The sequence below is a fragment of the Rhamphochromis longiceps genome, linkage group LG20 (assembly GCF_057381845.1).
Source record: "Rhamphochromis longiceps isolate RC_006_pf linkage group LG20, R_longiceps_female_GT1.1, whole genome shotgun sequence".
Classification (NCBI taxonomy): domain Eukaryota; kingdom Metazoa; phylum Chordata; class Actinopteri; order Cichliformes; family Cichlidae; genus Rhamphochromis; species Rhamphochromis longiceps.
The window spans coordinates 26,243,610-26,258,636 of record NC_140576.1 but is presented as its reverse complement, the minus strand read 5'-3'; the positions used below and the strand labels follow the sequence as shown (position 1 = coordinate 26,258,636).

At 43.8% G+C, this 15,027-nt stretch overlaps 1 protein-coding gene across 1 annotated transcript in view; it reads left to right on the top strand.

Moving 5' to 3' along the window:
- The first annotated feature begins 1,734 nt into the window (after window positions 1-1,734).
- Window positions 1,735-15,027, top strand: part of plxnd1 (plexin D1) — a 72,389-nt gene continuing 59,096 nt past the window's right edge. The window contains exons 1-4 of the mRNA XM_085393697.1: window positions 1,735-3,091; window positions 4,777-4,953; window positions 11,343-11,474; window positions 12,653-12,753. Coding sequence (XP_085249823.1) covers window positions 1,880-3,091; window positions 4,777-4,953; window positions 11,343-11,474; window positions 12,653-12,753 — 1,622 coding nt within the window. The 5' untranslated portion in view covers window positions 1,735-1,879. The remainder of the gene's footprint in view (window positions 3,092-4,776; window positions 4,954-11,342; window positions 11,475-12,652; window positions 12,754-15,027) is intronic.

The following is a 15,027-nucleotide window of genomic DNA, read 5'->3' as shown; positions in this document are numbered from 1 at the left end:
AGATGGAGCTCGTTTACCTGGAAAAGCCTTGACGTTCCTTAAGTATGAAAGCCGTGCTCAGTTTGTGTGAATGGTGTGCTCTGAGGGTGGGGAGAAGAGGTGTGACTCCTTATCAGGAAGGAAACAGGTTCTGAGGAGGGGGTCTTAAATGCCAAAAGTTAGCTTGTGCAGCAACAGATATTGTTTTTATTACAAACGAGAGATCGGGTGTACCCCCACTTTATATCACTGTAATGCACCCACACATGGAGCCTAATTCGGTTCAGTGTCGTTTTCTTGATTGAGCTGCACCAAACCGCAGCGGTCACGCCTCACTATGGATATTTGATGCTGACAGTTCTGCCCCAGACTGCGCCTTGTCCCTGCATCCCTGCCAGACCTCATTGTAGCCGCTGGCTCCCTACTCCCTGACGAAAGTCTGCACTTACATGCACGCGCACTGTGTCGACACTATTTGGCTCATTCATTGTGCTCTGCACTTGGGGGGTCATTATATTGCACTTTATCGGAGCACTTTGCTCCTTTTCTACACTGCCAGATTTGATGCGCATGGCTGTGCGCCAAGGTAAACACGGAGCGCACTTATCTACCCAACTGAAAGCTGCAAGTAGAGATTGGGGGTTGGGGTGGGAGGGTGTGGAGAGAGAGTGGGTTTGTCCCCCAGAGGAGTACGCAGTAAATAGGCACAAGCGATTGCTCGCGATTTAGCATCAACTTTAATTATTTCATGTATTCAGAGATAACACTTTTCTCGGGCTCCCCTGCAAACTGATTTATGCAGCGTCTGACTCACTTGTTGTCTTTCCTCGACTAGGAGTCATTCATTTCTATTCAGAGATGTGAGCATATGCACACTCCGTCGAGAAAGCAAAAAAAAAAAAAAGGGGGGGGGGGGGGATGCTAACCATATTCGTGCATTTTTGAGTGGGGGCACATGTGTTGTGCTTGAATATTTATGAGGTAAAACGTGCAAAAGCAGTGTTGGATAGATGTGAATGTCAAAAACCGGAAAGGTGTGCTGATGTGCCCATCTGGTAGCACTTTCACGGTCTTTACCGTGCCGTATGTGCCCAAAACGAAACCCTCCGGATCTGCAGAACTAATCTGAGAGCCGAGGGACCGGGAAGCACAGGAGGTGGGCTTGTGACCCGCTAACCCCAAGATGAGCGGAACCACGCACGGGTGGAGACTCATCAAGTGGCTCACCTTGAAAGGAAGATGATCATTATGACTTCATATGGCACGACTTCACATTATGTCTTAAATAATAGTTATTGTACCTGAGTGATTGAAAGGAATCAGGATCTAATCAACGAACGAAGATCAATCACAGCTGACTGGGCTGACAGAGCGCTTTGATGGGACGTTCCATTAAGAGGGAGGCAGTGCCATTTTTCAGGGTTAATGAGTTAACGCCCCATGCTCGCAGCAAAGTCCATCTTTACTAATATTTGTAATCGAAGAATGCTTTGCTTATAAATAAATATACGTATATATTTTTAAATAACCAGCGCTGAAACCTGACTCAAAATAAGTTTGTCCTTTGTGCGGCGATGTCCAGAAAATGCACAACACCAAATCAGTTGGAACTATTTATTCCCTGTTGTCTATTCTGTCAAGATGATTAAAATATCACCCAGGCGGTGTGGCTCAGTGTGCCCCAGGAGAGTGACTGCTGAGCTGCACGATAGGCAGAGAGGGACAGAGGAGGCAGCCTGAACAGGAAGCACGACTCGCTTATCGCGTCACTGTGGGTTTAGGCGTTGAGCAGGAAACAGTCTTTCCTCTCGGGTTGTCGCAGTAGGAACAAACACACATTTTTGTCTTTGCTCAATGCACCCCTCGGCACAGAACACGCGGAAGCCGGTCAGAAGGAAAAATGCCTCCTTCGATAGAGATAGCCGTCCTGCTTCTCGGCGTCCTGGCTTTGGAGACGCGCCGGAGTGCCAGCGCGCTGCACATCCAACAGGCTTTCGCGTCTCCAAATCAGACCAATAACTTCGTGGTGGATCCAGTGTCCAGAAAAGTCTACCTGGCTACCGTTAACACAATTTACCAGCTCAATGGGACCTTGACAGCTGAAGTGGAGAAGAGGACTGGACCGGTGGAGGACAACCTGTTGTGCCATGCGCCACAGCTTCCCCAGGCTCCCTGCGAGCATCCCAAATCCCTCACTGACAATTACAACAAGCTCCTGAAACTGGACCGGGAGCAAGGGATCGTGGTTGCGTGCGGATCTGTGTATCAAGGCTTCTGTGAGCTCAGAAAAATGGATAATATTTCAGAAATAGCGGTGGAGTTCCCACCCCAGGGTGAGAAGACTGTTTTCCCCAGCATGCTGAACATCGCTGCCAATCACCCGAACGCATCCACCGTGGGGCTCATCTTCAAAAGCCACGGGGGAAACACCCGGCTTCTGGTTGGGGCGACATACACAGGGGCTGGAACTCAGTTTTTCCCCAAAAACCACAGCAAAGAAGATCTGCGTTTTGAAAACACCCCGGAGATCGCCATCCGCTCCTTGAACATCAAGGATTTATCCAGACTTTTCACCTATGACATTAACCCTTCCGAGGATAATGTATTCAAGATCAAACAAGAGGTTAAAACCAAAAATAAACTAAGCTTCGTACACGCTTTCATCCAGAAGACTTACTCATATATTGCCTTCAATAATGATGCGAAAATGGGCCACAAGGAGAGCCAGCCCAACAGCATCCTCGCGAGGATATGCCTGGACACCGAGAACCCCCGAAAATCCACCGGGCCAGAGAGCAGGAAGCTCACTGAATCCTACATCCAGATGCCTTTACAGTGTGGATTTAACGGGAACTTTTACAACCGGGTGTTGTCCGTGTACCCCACGGAGATCCACGCAGGTGATGGGAAAAGCCCCGAGCCATACTTGTTTGGAGTGTTTTCTAAGGGAGACAGAAAGTCTGCACTTTGCGCTTTCAAGTTTGGAGACATCGAGGAGGGGATACGGCAAGGCCGCAGGAACTGCTCAAACTCTCCCAGCAGCGACGTTCAGGTGCTGGACAGTGTGATACAGGGCTCCGGTTCAGCCTGCATCCAGAAGGGAAACCTTGTGGTAAGGGCTTTGTACACATTTAATTAGGCAATATAAAAATACTTAATTTATGTAATTATTTTGATCTGATTTTAAGCTGCCATGTTAATGAAATATATACATTCTGTCAAATAAAACGCACTCTAAAACTTAGCATAAGCTTTGCTGAAAACGAAACTTATTTTACAGATCAGTTTATCCATTTCTTGACATGAAAGTGAGAAAAAAAAAATAAGTCAGCGTCACTGAGATATTTTCTGCATCATTATTTCATATGTTTTTATTTCTTTTCTCTTCGTTATACTGGGTGCCAAAACGTGCTCGTCCAATAAACCTGCTTGAGATTTATGAATCCTCTTGGCCATTACAGTTGTTCAGGCTGCAATAAGATTTACTCCCTCACGTCTGCTGCTACTCTCTGACAGTTTCCATTTATGCTTACGAACAATTATCCTCTTTAACCCTCAAACTGTTGACTCAAAGAAAGGATCTCCCATGTTAGGAGTAGAGGTGATAGCTGGAAAGACCCTCTAGAGCCACACTGAGGGTTGTGGGAAGGGTGAGACTAATCTCATATCCAGCAACTCTCCCCTTTTACCAAATGTGAGGATTGTAAGGGGTCAGTAGTTTACTATGTTTTCCAGTAAAACCCCAGACATTTTTATTTAGTGTGTGCTTCTGACTGAAGTTCAACTCTAAATTTAGCCCAATGTTTGACCGATAAATAGCTCCTCTGTTCCAAGCACATGATCAAATATTATCACGTGTATTTTATTACAATCTTCCTACTCATACGTGTGTCCTCAAGGAAACTTTAGCATTGCAAAAGCGCTGTCTGATTCATGGTGCCTAACAATAACAAGCAATGAAAGCTTTCCACAGTTTAATAGGAATGCAGAGAAATTCCAGATTTTCATTGTGGTGGTTTTGACTGACAGAGTTGAGGTCAAAGGAGACTGTCTCGCCACCACTGTGCTGTCAGGTCAGAAAGTTGCCCTCCTTGCTGGCACTGCCTTGTTTGCCGTGGCCCCGGGGCCACTCCTCTCGTGACCAGTTTTTCTGAATACCATCTCCGGTCGCCCACAAACCCTTTTTGAGATGGACAACTGCTTAGTTCAAAGTGATTTGTGCCCTTTGTTTTTTCTCCTGCTGCAGTACAACCCACTTACCACTCATAGACTAAAGTTAGTCTTTCCTCATTTACATAGCCGTGGCCGTTGAAATGTGATCTTTTTTGTAGTCGACAGTTTGAAGGCCAACACTGAGGGAAAGCCAGACACAATTTATGATAAGAGAGACGATGCCTCGAGCAGAAGGGCCCGTGGGAAAAGACTCTACAAATATCCAGTGTGCTTAATTTCTTTTTTTTTTCTTGTGTGCTCTAAAATATTCAGAGAATTCCCAATAGATCCTGGTGCTCATCCAAGCGCAGCACTAATGTTTTATCATTGCCCACTGAGGATTTGACAAAAGCAAAGTCTTACGAGTGTTGAAGACCCTTATAAGCCCATTTCAAGTATTCACTGAGATGTCTGAAAAGTGATTTAGCAGAATGAGCAACGCCAGTGTGATAGCTTCTATCAGCCCCTGCTTTCCACACGCCTCCTTTTGTGCCCAGCTCTCTCCTTCTTCGAATCTTCATGTCATGCTTCCATATGAAAGCTGATGAGAATTGATCTTTCTCTCTCACTCTGTTTGTATTCTAGTTGCAGCCCGAGCAGCTGGACTGCGGTGCAGCCCACCTGCAGCACCCACTGGCATTACAAAGACCCCTTAGGGCCATTCCTCTGCTTGAATACCCGGGTCTCAGTTCAGTCTCTGTGGACAACGTGCAAAACCACACCGTGGTTTTTCTGGGAACCAGTAATGGACGACTTCGTAAGGTGAGTCTCACACGCACATGAGCGTGCATACACTCTCAGTCCTTGTGATTGAGAACTTTCTAAACAAGCTTAACCTCAACCGCTGAATGGAGTTATTATTTTTAATGTAGTTGAGCCCCGAAGCTTGGAAAAACTCTAACATTACAAGGTATGTAGTGCTGCTGTGATGTGGCTGCCGATTCTTACAATAAACCAAACCTATGTGTGTGATGAAACACTTCGAGCCACCACAGGGAAAGCAGAAATGCCTCCTTTTAACTTGTAGATTTTCCCTGCATTGTCACCACCCAACCAACCCCCTCATTCCGCTGATCCATGAACCATCCCGAACCTTATGTAGTCCTAATCATGAGTTTTAATGTCTCTTAAACTATTGTCTGTGAGATCACAGTAAAGCTGTCTAACAGCGGTTGACGGCTTATGACTCATTTGCGACATGTGTTGGTGTGCAGTCTGAGCTATTAAACATCTGCAGAAGGTCCAGCTTGTGAAAACCTTTCCTGCCCAATTACCAGCATTCCTTAATTTTGTCTCAGCCACATTCCTCGTCACCCCTGACTGAGCTTCCTAAGCAGCGGATCTGCCTGCATATGCAACTAGCTGCACTTCAGCTGTCTGTGGAAACAACACAAGCTGACTCTGAAAGCTTTCTGACCCTATGGTTTTGCATTAGCCTAGTACCTTTCACAACATTAAACCCATTCTGCTGTCGGGTGTTTTGTTTAGACCTGCTAAAAGAACTCCTTGTTTTCCTCCCCAGATGAAGGCACTGCTTTAGCCCCAGCTGAGCACGCAGTAATTGGTTTTTGGATGGTTTATAGCGGATGCGCCGCGTTGGTTGGCATGGTGTGTATGAGCGTGTTTGTGTACGTCTGTTTGCTAGATTGCAGGTCTGACTGTGTTTTTAGGTGTTTGACTTTGTCTGCAAGCCAATGTGACTGGTATAGTGATTCCATGTGTTTACTCAGATGAATGCATACCCTGTGATTACGTGTTACGTGTGTGTGTCGACCTTGTTGTATAGGGTGTGCAGTATTTTGGTGACCTTGGGAAACAACATGCTTTGTGCTTTTATCTTTATGTCTTTCACTGTTTGCCTATGTATCTCTCTCTCTGTGTGTGTGTGTGTGTGTGTGTGTGTGTGTGTGTGTGTGTGTGTGTGTGTGTGTGTGTGTGTGTGTGTGTGTGTGTGTGTGTGTGTGTGTGTGTGTGTGTGTGTGTGTGTGTGTGTGGTAGTGTCTGTGCCCTCAGGATAGAGCTGTTACAGAGGTTAATGGTGCTGTTAGTGTGTGTAATGTGATTCTGACTGTGAGTTTGGCTCAGACTAAACACAGGGAAACAGTGGTTGAGATTAAGTTAGGCCTCTTTTACTGTCTTTGAGAGAGCCCTCAGTGAAGTAATTTGTAATTACATGCATTTTTTAATGAAGTCTCTCCCTCCCCATTACAGCTGACTTCCATTTTCTGCTTCTCGCAGTGTCCGCTTTTTTTTATCTCGCTCCCTCTCGCTCCAATTTTACTCCCTCAGTGGGTCCACCCCTCCACTTCTCAGTTCATCGCTTCGCCATCCCCTCTTTCTCAGCTCCTCTTTTACTCCATCTCAAATATAAAAGGCCCTTTGATTCATTTTCCAAACAAACAGACTTTATCTCTTTCTCTTTCTTCTTTCTGTCGCTCCTGCCCCACCTCTATCAATCTTTATTCTCTCTCCTTTACACCCAGGTACACATTCAAACACACACAGAGAGACACACACGTGCACAGACAGAGACAGAGAGAGAGAAAGAATGAGTGCACAGCAGCTGAGCACTTCTTGGTTGAATAGGGTCTTTCATCTGCATGAAGATAGACGGAGAATAGAGTCAGAGCGACCTGCCAGTACAGCAGGTGTTTTGTTGGCTGACCTGGTGGCTCACTGTGCCACAGCTCTCTTCACGTCTCCTCCTCTCTGCACCTATTGTGCTCCCTGTCCAGGTGTGTGGGCTGCTGTTTACTTACTCCTCGCTGTGTCACTCTGCTTATGTGTTTGTAGTCACTGGGGTGTGAGGTGAGGACATAGCACAGCTGCTTACTATCACTAAAAAGCAGGCGAGCTTGTGCGAGCAGATGGGTAGGTGGTGTTATAAAAAAAAACCTGACAGCGATTCTTGCAGGTTGAGATAATGCCTTTCATCACAGGTTAAGCCAATGGTTTACTTAGCTCCTGTCTGCGCTGGTTTAACATTAACCAGCACGTCTAAGTGGGTGGTAATGGTTTTGTCCTATATAAATGTGTGCTCCTGTGCACATGACAGTGTTTTGTTGTGTTCAGTGGATGGAGAAGTGATACAACCCGTGCTTGTCACCAGATGCTGATCAGTTTGCCACTTCCTCAGGATGCCAGGATCTCTCCATTGAAGGGAGGCCCGACAAATCGCAGAAATAAGAGTTTTCACTGTCGGCGTGACAGGAAGTCTCACTCAGCACAGTTTGTTTTTCTGCACAGCTTTGTGTGTGTGTGTGTCTGTGTGTGCATATGTTTGTGCGTACGTGCTTTATGATCTTGACCTGCAGGACGGTCAGTGTGCAGATAAATCACTGCTCAGTGGAACGAGATTAGGCACACTGCTTGAACAAAGAGCACCTGAAATGTATTTGTGAAGGTGGAAACATGAAAAATATTTGAAGTAAAAGGCAGGAACTAAAATCACTTTACTAAATCTGGCAGTCATTGCTTATACATACATGCATGAATTTAATTAAGACTGAGAGTTTTGGTTACTCTCTTGTGTATCCACGTTAGCTTTGGGGGAGGGAAAGTATCCAGACAAAAGAATTTAATCTGTCATGTTGGCCTTTTAAAAGGGAAGGAGTGAGGCAGCTCAGACAAAAATTAATTTAATCTTTGTCTGGATATTTTTTCTTGATAACATATGCAGCACAGTAACAGCTACAGCATTCTAAGCACCCAAGCACCAGTCCAATCACCCCTCATATAACCTCCTACTGAGTAATTGAGATACAGTCGTGGCAAAAAAAAAAAAGGAGCTTGTCAAAGGAGCTTGCAAAGAAAAGCGTCTGGACTTCTTTAAGTTGCTTGAAGACGTTTCACCTCTCATCCGAGAAGCTTCTTCAGTTCTAAGGTCAAATGGTGGAGAGTCCCAGATATAAACCTAGTCGGAGTAAACCCCCACAGAGGGACAAAAGGACCCCCTAATGATCCTCTAATCGCCTGAGCCAAGGTGGGAAACTGGGCGTGGGTCCCAATCAGCCAGAGTTTCGGGTGAGTTCATTGTGAAACCTGGCCCCACCTTATCATGCAAATTCCTGAGGTCAGATGGCCCAGGATGTGAGTGGGCGTTAAGGCGTCTGGGAAGGGATCTCAGAACTGGGATCTCAGGTGTGTGTTAACATAATGCCAAGGAGGAAAGATATCAGCAATGTGCCCAGCTATCTGGGACAGGTTCTAAGCTCATGTGAAATCCACTGGTTCAAGTCCATCCAGTCTAGAGTGAGAACAATTATTCACAAGACAGTTGCCAATCTTGTCAGGAGTGGATGTTACCCATTCAATGCTAAGAGAGGTAGCAAAAAAGAACTCAAATGCTACATCTCAGATCTGCAGGTCTATACGTTAATATGTTAAAATTCTTGATGGTGCAGTTAGAAAAACATTGAACAAGTATGACTTATTTGGAAGGATTGCCTAGAGAAGGCTATTCTCTCTCTAAAAAAAAAACATGGCAGTTTAGTATTGAAAAATTACATCTGAACAAACAACAAGACTTGCTGAACAATGCCCTTTGGGGACCAGAATGGACATGTTTGGCCATAATGAACAGTGCCATGTTTGGAGAAACCTAAACAGCATATCAGCACAAACACCTCATACCAGTTGTGGCGGTGATGATGTGTTTTGCAACCACAGGACTTGGGCATCTTGAGTAAACCATGAACTCCTTTTTATATCAAAATATTCTGGAGTTAAATGTGAGGCCATCTGTCCAACAGCCAGAGCTTGGCCCAAACTGGTTCATGCAACAGGACAGTGATCCCTAACATGACAGCAAATGTAAGGCAAGGCAAGGCAAGGCAAGTTTATTTGTATAGCACAATTCAACAACAAGGTGATTCAAAGTGCTTTACAGAGACATTAGAAACAAAAACAAATAAAAAGCATGATTTAAAATTGATTAAAACAAGCAAACAAACTAATTAACAAACAAACAAAACAGTATATAAAATCAAAACAGATAAAATCAGAACAATAGATAAGATGTACAACAGAATGGTAAAAAAGAAAAGAATCAAGATGTTGCAATGGGCAAGAAAAAGTGCAGATCTCAGCTTGACTGAAACACTGTGGGGGGACCTCAAAAAAGCTGTGTGTATATGAGCAAAAGAAAAATGGGTCAGATTCCTCCACAATGATGTGACAGCCCGATAAAGTCATACAGAAACAATTTTTTTTCAGTTATACCTCCTAAACGTTTGTCTACAAGCTACAGAATCGTGGGGTGTGCTTCATTTTCACACTCTGCAACTTTTCGTTTCGTTTTTTAAATAAATAATAAAACCACAGAATCTGTTTGTTATTTTACACCTGAGGTAAGGTAAGATTTTTTTTTAAGCTACCAAGGACAGGATATTTTTTTTGTCCCAATATAAAAACCTTAGAAATAATAGAAGGTGTACTTTCTTCTTATTACTGCAGCGGGCTTCACTATGCCCATTCTAGTCATGGGTGAAAAGATTTTGAGGCACAGTTCGATACTTAATTCAGTTCTGATTAAATATTATAGCCTGCTATATGGGTCTCTCATTTAGTCCTGACCCAGATGTAGCCAATCTGAATCTCATCCTCCCACTCACCCACTTCCTCATCCACTATGTCACTATGTTTTGGCCCTGCCGTGTCTCAACTTCCAATCCCACTCAAATACAATGTACCCTTGTTCATTCATCCATTCATTGTAGGTTTAAACAAACTGTCCCAGGTTTATTCCCTTACGTGACTCACTGGTCGTATTGGGGGAGCTACCTTAAAAGCATGAAGAAGTTGAACTACACTAAATCTACCTTAGGAAAAAATCTAATTTGGCCAATTAGCTCAGACTACATTATAAGAAAGAAACTGGCACTGGGCATGTGATACCACATTTTATTACAAAAAGTATAAAAGGATAAGTTCAGGATAAGTAAGGGTAGAGTAAAAACTGTCCACTTATTCACAGGTCAAACATGACAAAAAAGGTTTTTGTAGCAGAAACCAAAATCCAGGTGGGGCACTGAGTCTGGCAGGATCTTTGATTATGTATAGTATAGTGAAGGTTAGTTTTACAAACTTATATTCAAAACATAAAATGTCATAGCCAAGTATTCCAGGAAGCTGTAGGTCAACTTAATACTTGCCTTAAAAAACAACCATCCATCCAGGCAGAATTTATTTACGCTGTAAACCACTTTGGATCATTTGACTGGCCAAAAGGGTTTGATTATTGTGGAGAAGCAGCGGTCCAAAGTTTTACCGCTGTATAGTGTTTTTGAAAGACTATACACCAATGAATGTAGCTGAACTACCAGCAAGCTATGATTCCTGAACTTAAACTAGTTTAATTGCATGTAGTGCCTTCATGTCACTCTTCACCTCCAGTGCTGCTCACTGACTCTTCATCTGTGTTGAATTTATCTGCACACAGAAATGAACATGGGTGTCAGTTACGGTTAATATCTGTGTCCTGTGAGCATCACAGTTTCCCATATAAACATTATTTTACATTTACATATTATATTATTTGATATTGTATACAAGTATGGCTTCTGGAAACACATTTTAAAGATACGAATCACCACACAAAAAGTCCAGAGTTCCAGTGTCCTCCCTTTTTACCACAGTAAACTTACCATCTAACAATAGACAGTCATTGTGGCTGCTTATTTTACTGCACCAGCTGCTGATTTAGATTTCATATTTTCAGTTGGACCGCTGGCAGACAAAAATTGTAGACTGCCAAATCATCTGACATTACACAAACAATAAGACACCAAAAATATGGTGCAATAAAAATCACACAATCAAGGTTGTCTGTACATCTCGGTGCTTGCTACAGGTGGGCGTAGTCTCCAAGGAGTGATCACGATGTAAAAGTTTTGTTTGTGTATCTCTTGCCAAACACAGACGTGGGAAAAAACCTGCTTCTTCTGTGGTATTGCTGAGCAAATGACTCGATCTGCTCAATCAACTGAAAAGTAATGTGGTTGCACTGAGCAGTTGTGAACATATGAGAAACTCTTCTGCATGAATGTGAACCAAGAAATTGGCGCTCAACGTCTTTTTTTTTTTTTTAATTGCACCACTTTGCATGTGGTTCCAACTCTGCAATTCAACATGTGCGTCTCTCTTTTTCACAGCTGACTCTGCTACCGAACATGACCACAGCCAATCAGTGGATGCTGAAGCTGCGAGCCAACGAAGCAGTACACCACATCATGACCTTCGATCCCAACGACAGCAACTTTCTTTATGTCATGACCTCTCATCATGTAAGGTTATACCCGCTGGTATATCAGCACGTAGCGCGACCATGATAACCACAATGAGACCTCATGAATGTCACGTCATGTACATCCTCCTTAAGTTCACTTAACAGAACACTACCATATTTGTGGTTAAGGCAGACATGCATGCAGACCTACATTAAGCTTTCAGACCTGCATTTCAAAGCCAATTTGTTTGATAACAGTTGGGCTTAGGGCGGGATATGGCTGCACCTCTGGCCTTTATGGTTTCTGCACAGTGACAGTGCATCAGTTTGTTAGCTGTCTGTGCTGCTATTAAATCTCTGTGCTTCCTGTCACAGAAACAAAGTTTAACGTGCACACAGAAAATATGCTACAGCTCCTTTTTAGACTCTGACAAAACTGCTGCATGACATTTTTTAGGTAACATTTGCCGTGACATTGTTAAGATTTAAATTAAATTTGGCACTATTATTGGCTGGCATTTATTTTAGCTGTAACCTTTAAACGGATTTACATTCTGAGACCGGCATTCACTTCCTAGGTTCAAACTGCCTATCTGTGTTTACCTACAGCGTATTCGTATTTGTTTGCACTGCAAATAGACAAAGCAGCAAAAAAAGAAGAAAAAAAGGTGGTTGTTAGCCTTAAGAAACTTAAGGAGATGTACACTGCACGTAGGAGTTTACAAATGTGTAATTACATTATCTGAGATTTTTTTATCTGCTTCATTGTAAGCGGATGTCGGTGAAATATATCTGCATTTGGAAAACGACAAGATCAAATGTCTTTGTAGGAGTTATTCAGGAAAGACTGTCTGCAGTTATTATACATTAATAAACACTTTAGATGTCATGATGTGTTTACTGAAAAATTTCATGACATTTATTCATTTCTTTCTGCTGTCAATAAGTGTTGAATGATGACATGCAAAAGTTATGTGTGAGCCTGTAAGCTGGTTTTCATTGTGGGCTTATTATATTATATTCATTTCGTCTGGGTGGTAGTTTAAATCCTAGAGACTCGAAATTGCAGTGATACTCTTACACTGTAGCAGATTATCAAAATTCTTGAGGAGGATCATTCTTAAGTTCTCTTAACAGCCGTCAGCATCTTGGTAACAAAATCACTTGTTTTCCACTTTTTGGCCGCCCTTGAAGATGATTGTGTGCTCATGTTTGCTTCTGTGCATTGATGTGCAGATGCTGAGAGTAAAAGTGGCAGATTGTGATCAGTGGAAGAGCTGCAGTGACTGTTTGGGAGCAGGTGACGCCCATTGTGGTTGGTGCACACTGGAGAATAGGTAAGAACCACAGCACGTACACACATGCACGTACGCACACAAACGCACAAAGACGCAGTCTCTCCTTCTGTTTCTTTAACTGTCATCCTCAGACTTGTTTGTCTGACCCTCCCAGCCTCTCCTTTGGTGCCAGTTAAGCATAATTCAATCAAATTATCAGACGCTCGGTTTCGCGCACACACATGCCACATGCTTTTTGACGTAAAGCAAAAATCTCTGCTTTGAAAAAGAGGTCAGCTGTTTATATGAAAGGCGCATCGATTCCAGAATAGACTGATGGCACAGAGCAATAACGATCGTTGGTCGTTTTATTACTTGAAGCATTTGCATGAATCAAACCCACTGAGGCTTGTTTGCTTATTTTCATCATTTTCGTTTTCAGTTTCAAAATGTCGCCCAGCTGAATGAGCAGTGGCAGAAACCGAGTGTGTTTTGGGGTTGGAAGAGTGTTGTTGGATTGAGCAGAATTGATTTGCTTTTCATTAGGCCGCAGACTCGAGAGTAACATCATTGTTTGGAGCGCTCCCCTGGTTCTTTAGTTGTTTGGGGAGGGAGTGACAGGCTGGGAGCGCCCAGCGAGGAGTGACTTGGCTGAAGTGTAACTGTGAGCGAGTGAGAGTACACTGTGATTAATGTGGTTCTGTCAGGACTGGCTCTCTGGCCGTGCATTCACTGGCTTCCAGGGAGAATATGTGTTGTGTCGAGCTGTGTTTGTGTGCCGGTTGTTTGTCTGCGTGCGAGTTGCTTGGTGATTAAAGCAGATCAGACGAGATAGTGAATTTTGTGATGAGCTGTGCCGCGGCTCTGGAGGCTCTTGCATTGCCAGGGGCCATTCAGAGCTGGAAGAGTGGAACTGATGAGTGTTATGTGTTTATGTGTATGTGGTCAGACTGTCTCACTGTCATCTCCCCGTCTCCTCTCCTTATTTATCTATCTGTCGTCTCTTTATCCCAGTCCCTTTCTCGCTTGGCTGCATTTTTTTACCCTTGTGATTCTCGCTGTCTTCTGCTTGGGTTTTTTTTTTTCCTTTTCCTGCCCTCGTATTTTCCAGTAGCTTTTGAGAATTTAGCCATCCCTCTCTAAACCTCCCTCTAGTCCTTGTCTTCTCCTCTCCCAGTGCCCTTGTCCTCTTCTCTATCCCTCTACAAAGGAGCGTTGATTGTGATGATGGTGGTGGGAGGGAGAGCGCACACTGGTTCTTTTGACAAGGAAATGTCAAAGTGTGTAAGCCTGTGTGTAAGTGTCAGAGTGTGTGACGCTGTCTGGCTAACGGAGACCAGGGAGCTGATGTCATGAGTGTGTGCATGTTTTTGATGCACTGTTTGGCCAGTCGTACTGGCCGCTGGGTTGGCGCTGTGGCCCCAGAGCCCAGGGGATCAGGGGGTTGATGTGTGGGGGTGGATGGTTTCCTCTATCACCTCACTGTCTCATTCAACTACAGACACTGAGGATGGTGGGGGGAGTCAAGATCTCACAATCTGTGAAGCCACCACTGTCTCTGTGGGTGCCTGCTCGATTTTACGCATGGCGCTGACGTCTCTCTGCACGTCCGCGTGTAGAGTGAGCATGAAAACATATCTGTTCGCTTGTTGGATGCTCCATTGTTGTCTGAAGAAGAGAGCTAGTTCCTCCACCAGAGATAAAGCTCGGTCCTTGATCACTCTTTTCATGCTGGTGCTGGTCTAATCTACCACATGTCACAAGAAAGCACTTAAATATCTTTATTTGAATCAAATTATGCATCACACGCAGTCTTTGCTGTTCACAAATTATCATGCTTATCTGCATGTGCTTATCTCACAGCGACTTTTGTGTGTCTGCCTGTATGTGTCTGTGTCTGTTTGTGCATTTAGAAGCTCATATGTTCTCCTGCTGTTTAACAGTCTCACTGACGTTCAGACACTTAGGAGGTGATGAGTTTTCTCAGGTCATATTTTAGCTGCATATGTTGGCTCTGTTTATTTTAAGGAGCTGTTTGAAAAGCTTTTAAAGTTAGCGGGCTGCAGTGGGGCTGATGATGAGTGCGTGCGTGTGTACCTGTTGTATGTTTATTTGGTCTTCCAGACTGTTAGAGAAAAGAAAAGTACTTTGAATTAATTTCTTCTCACTGTTGCTCTTGATCAAGTAGGTGTTTGAATTAGCAGGTTATGTACTGTTTGCATCCATTTTAAGAAAGAATAAAAAGATACGATCTGAGCAACTTGGTGTATTTTAGAAGCCAATTGTTTCAGCTCACATGCTGCTTTGCTGATGATCACTTGAGACTGCGAGTCT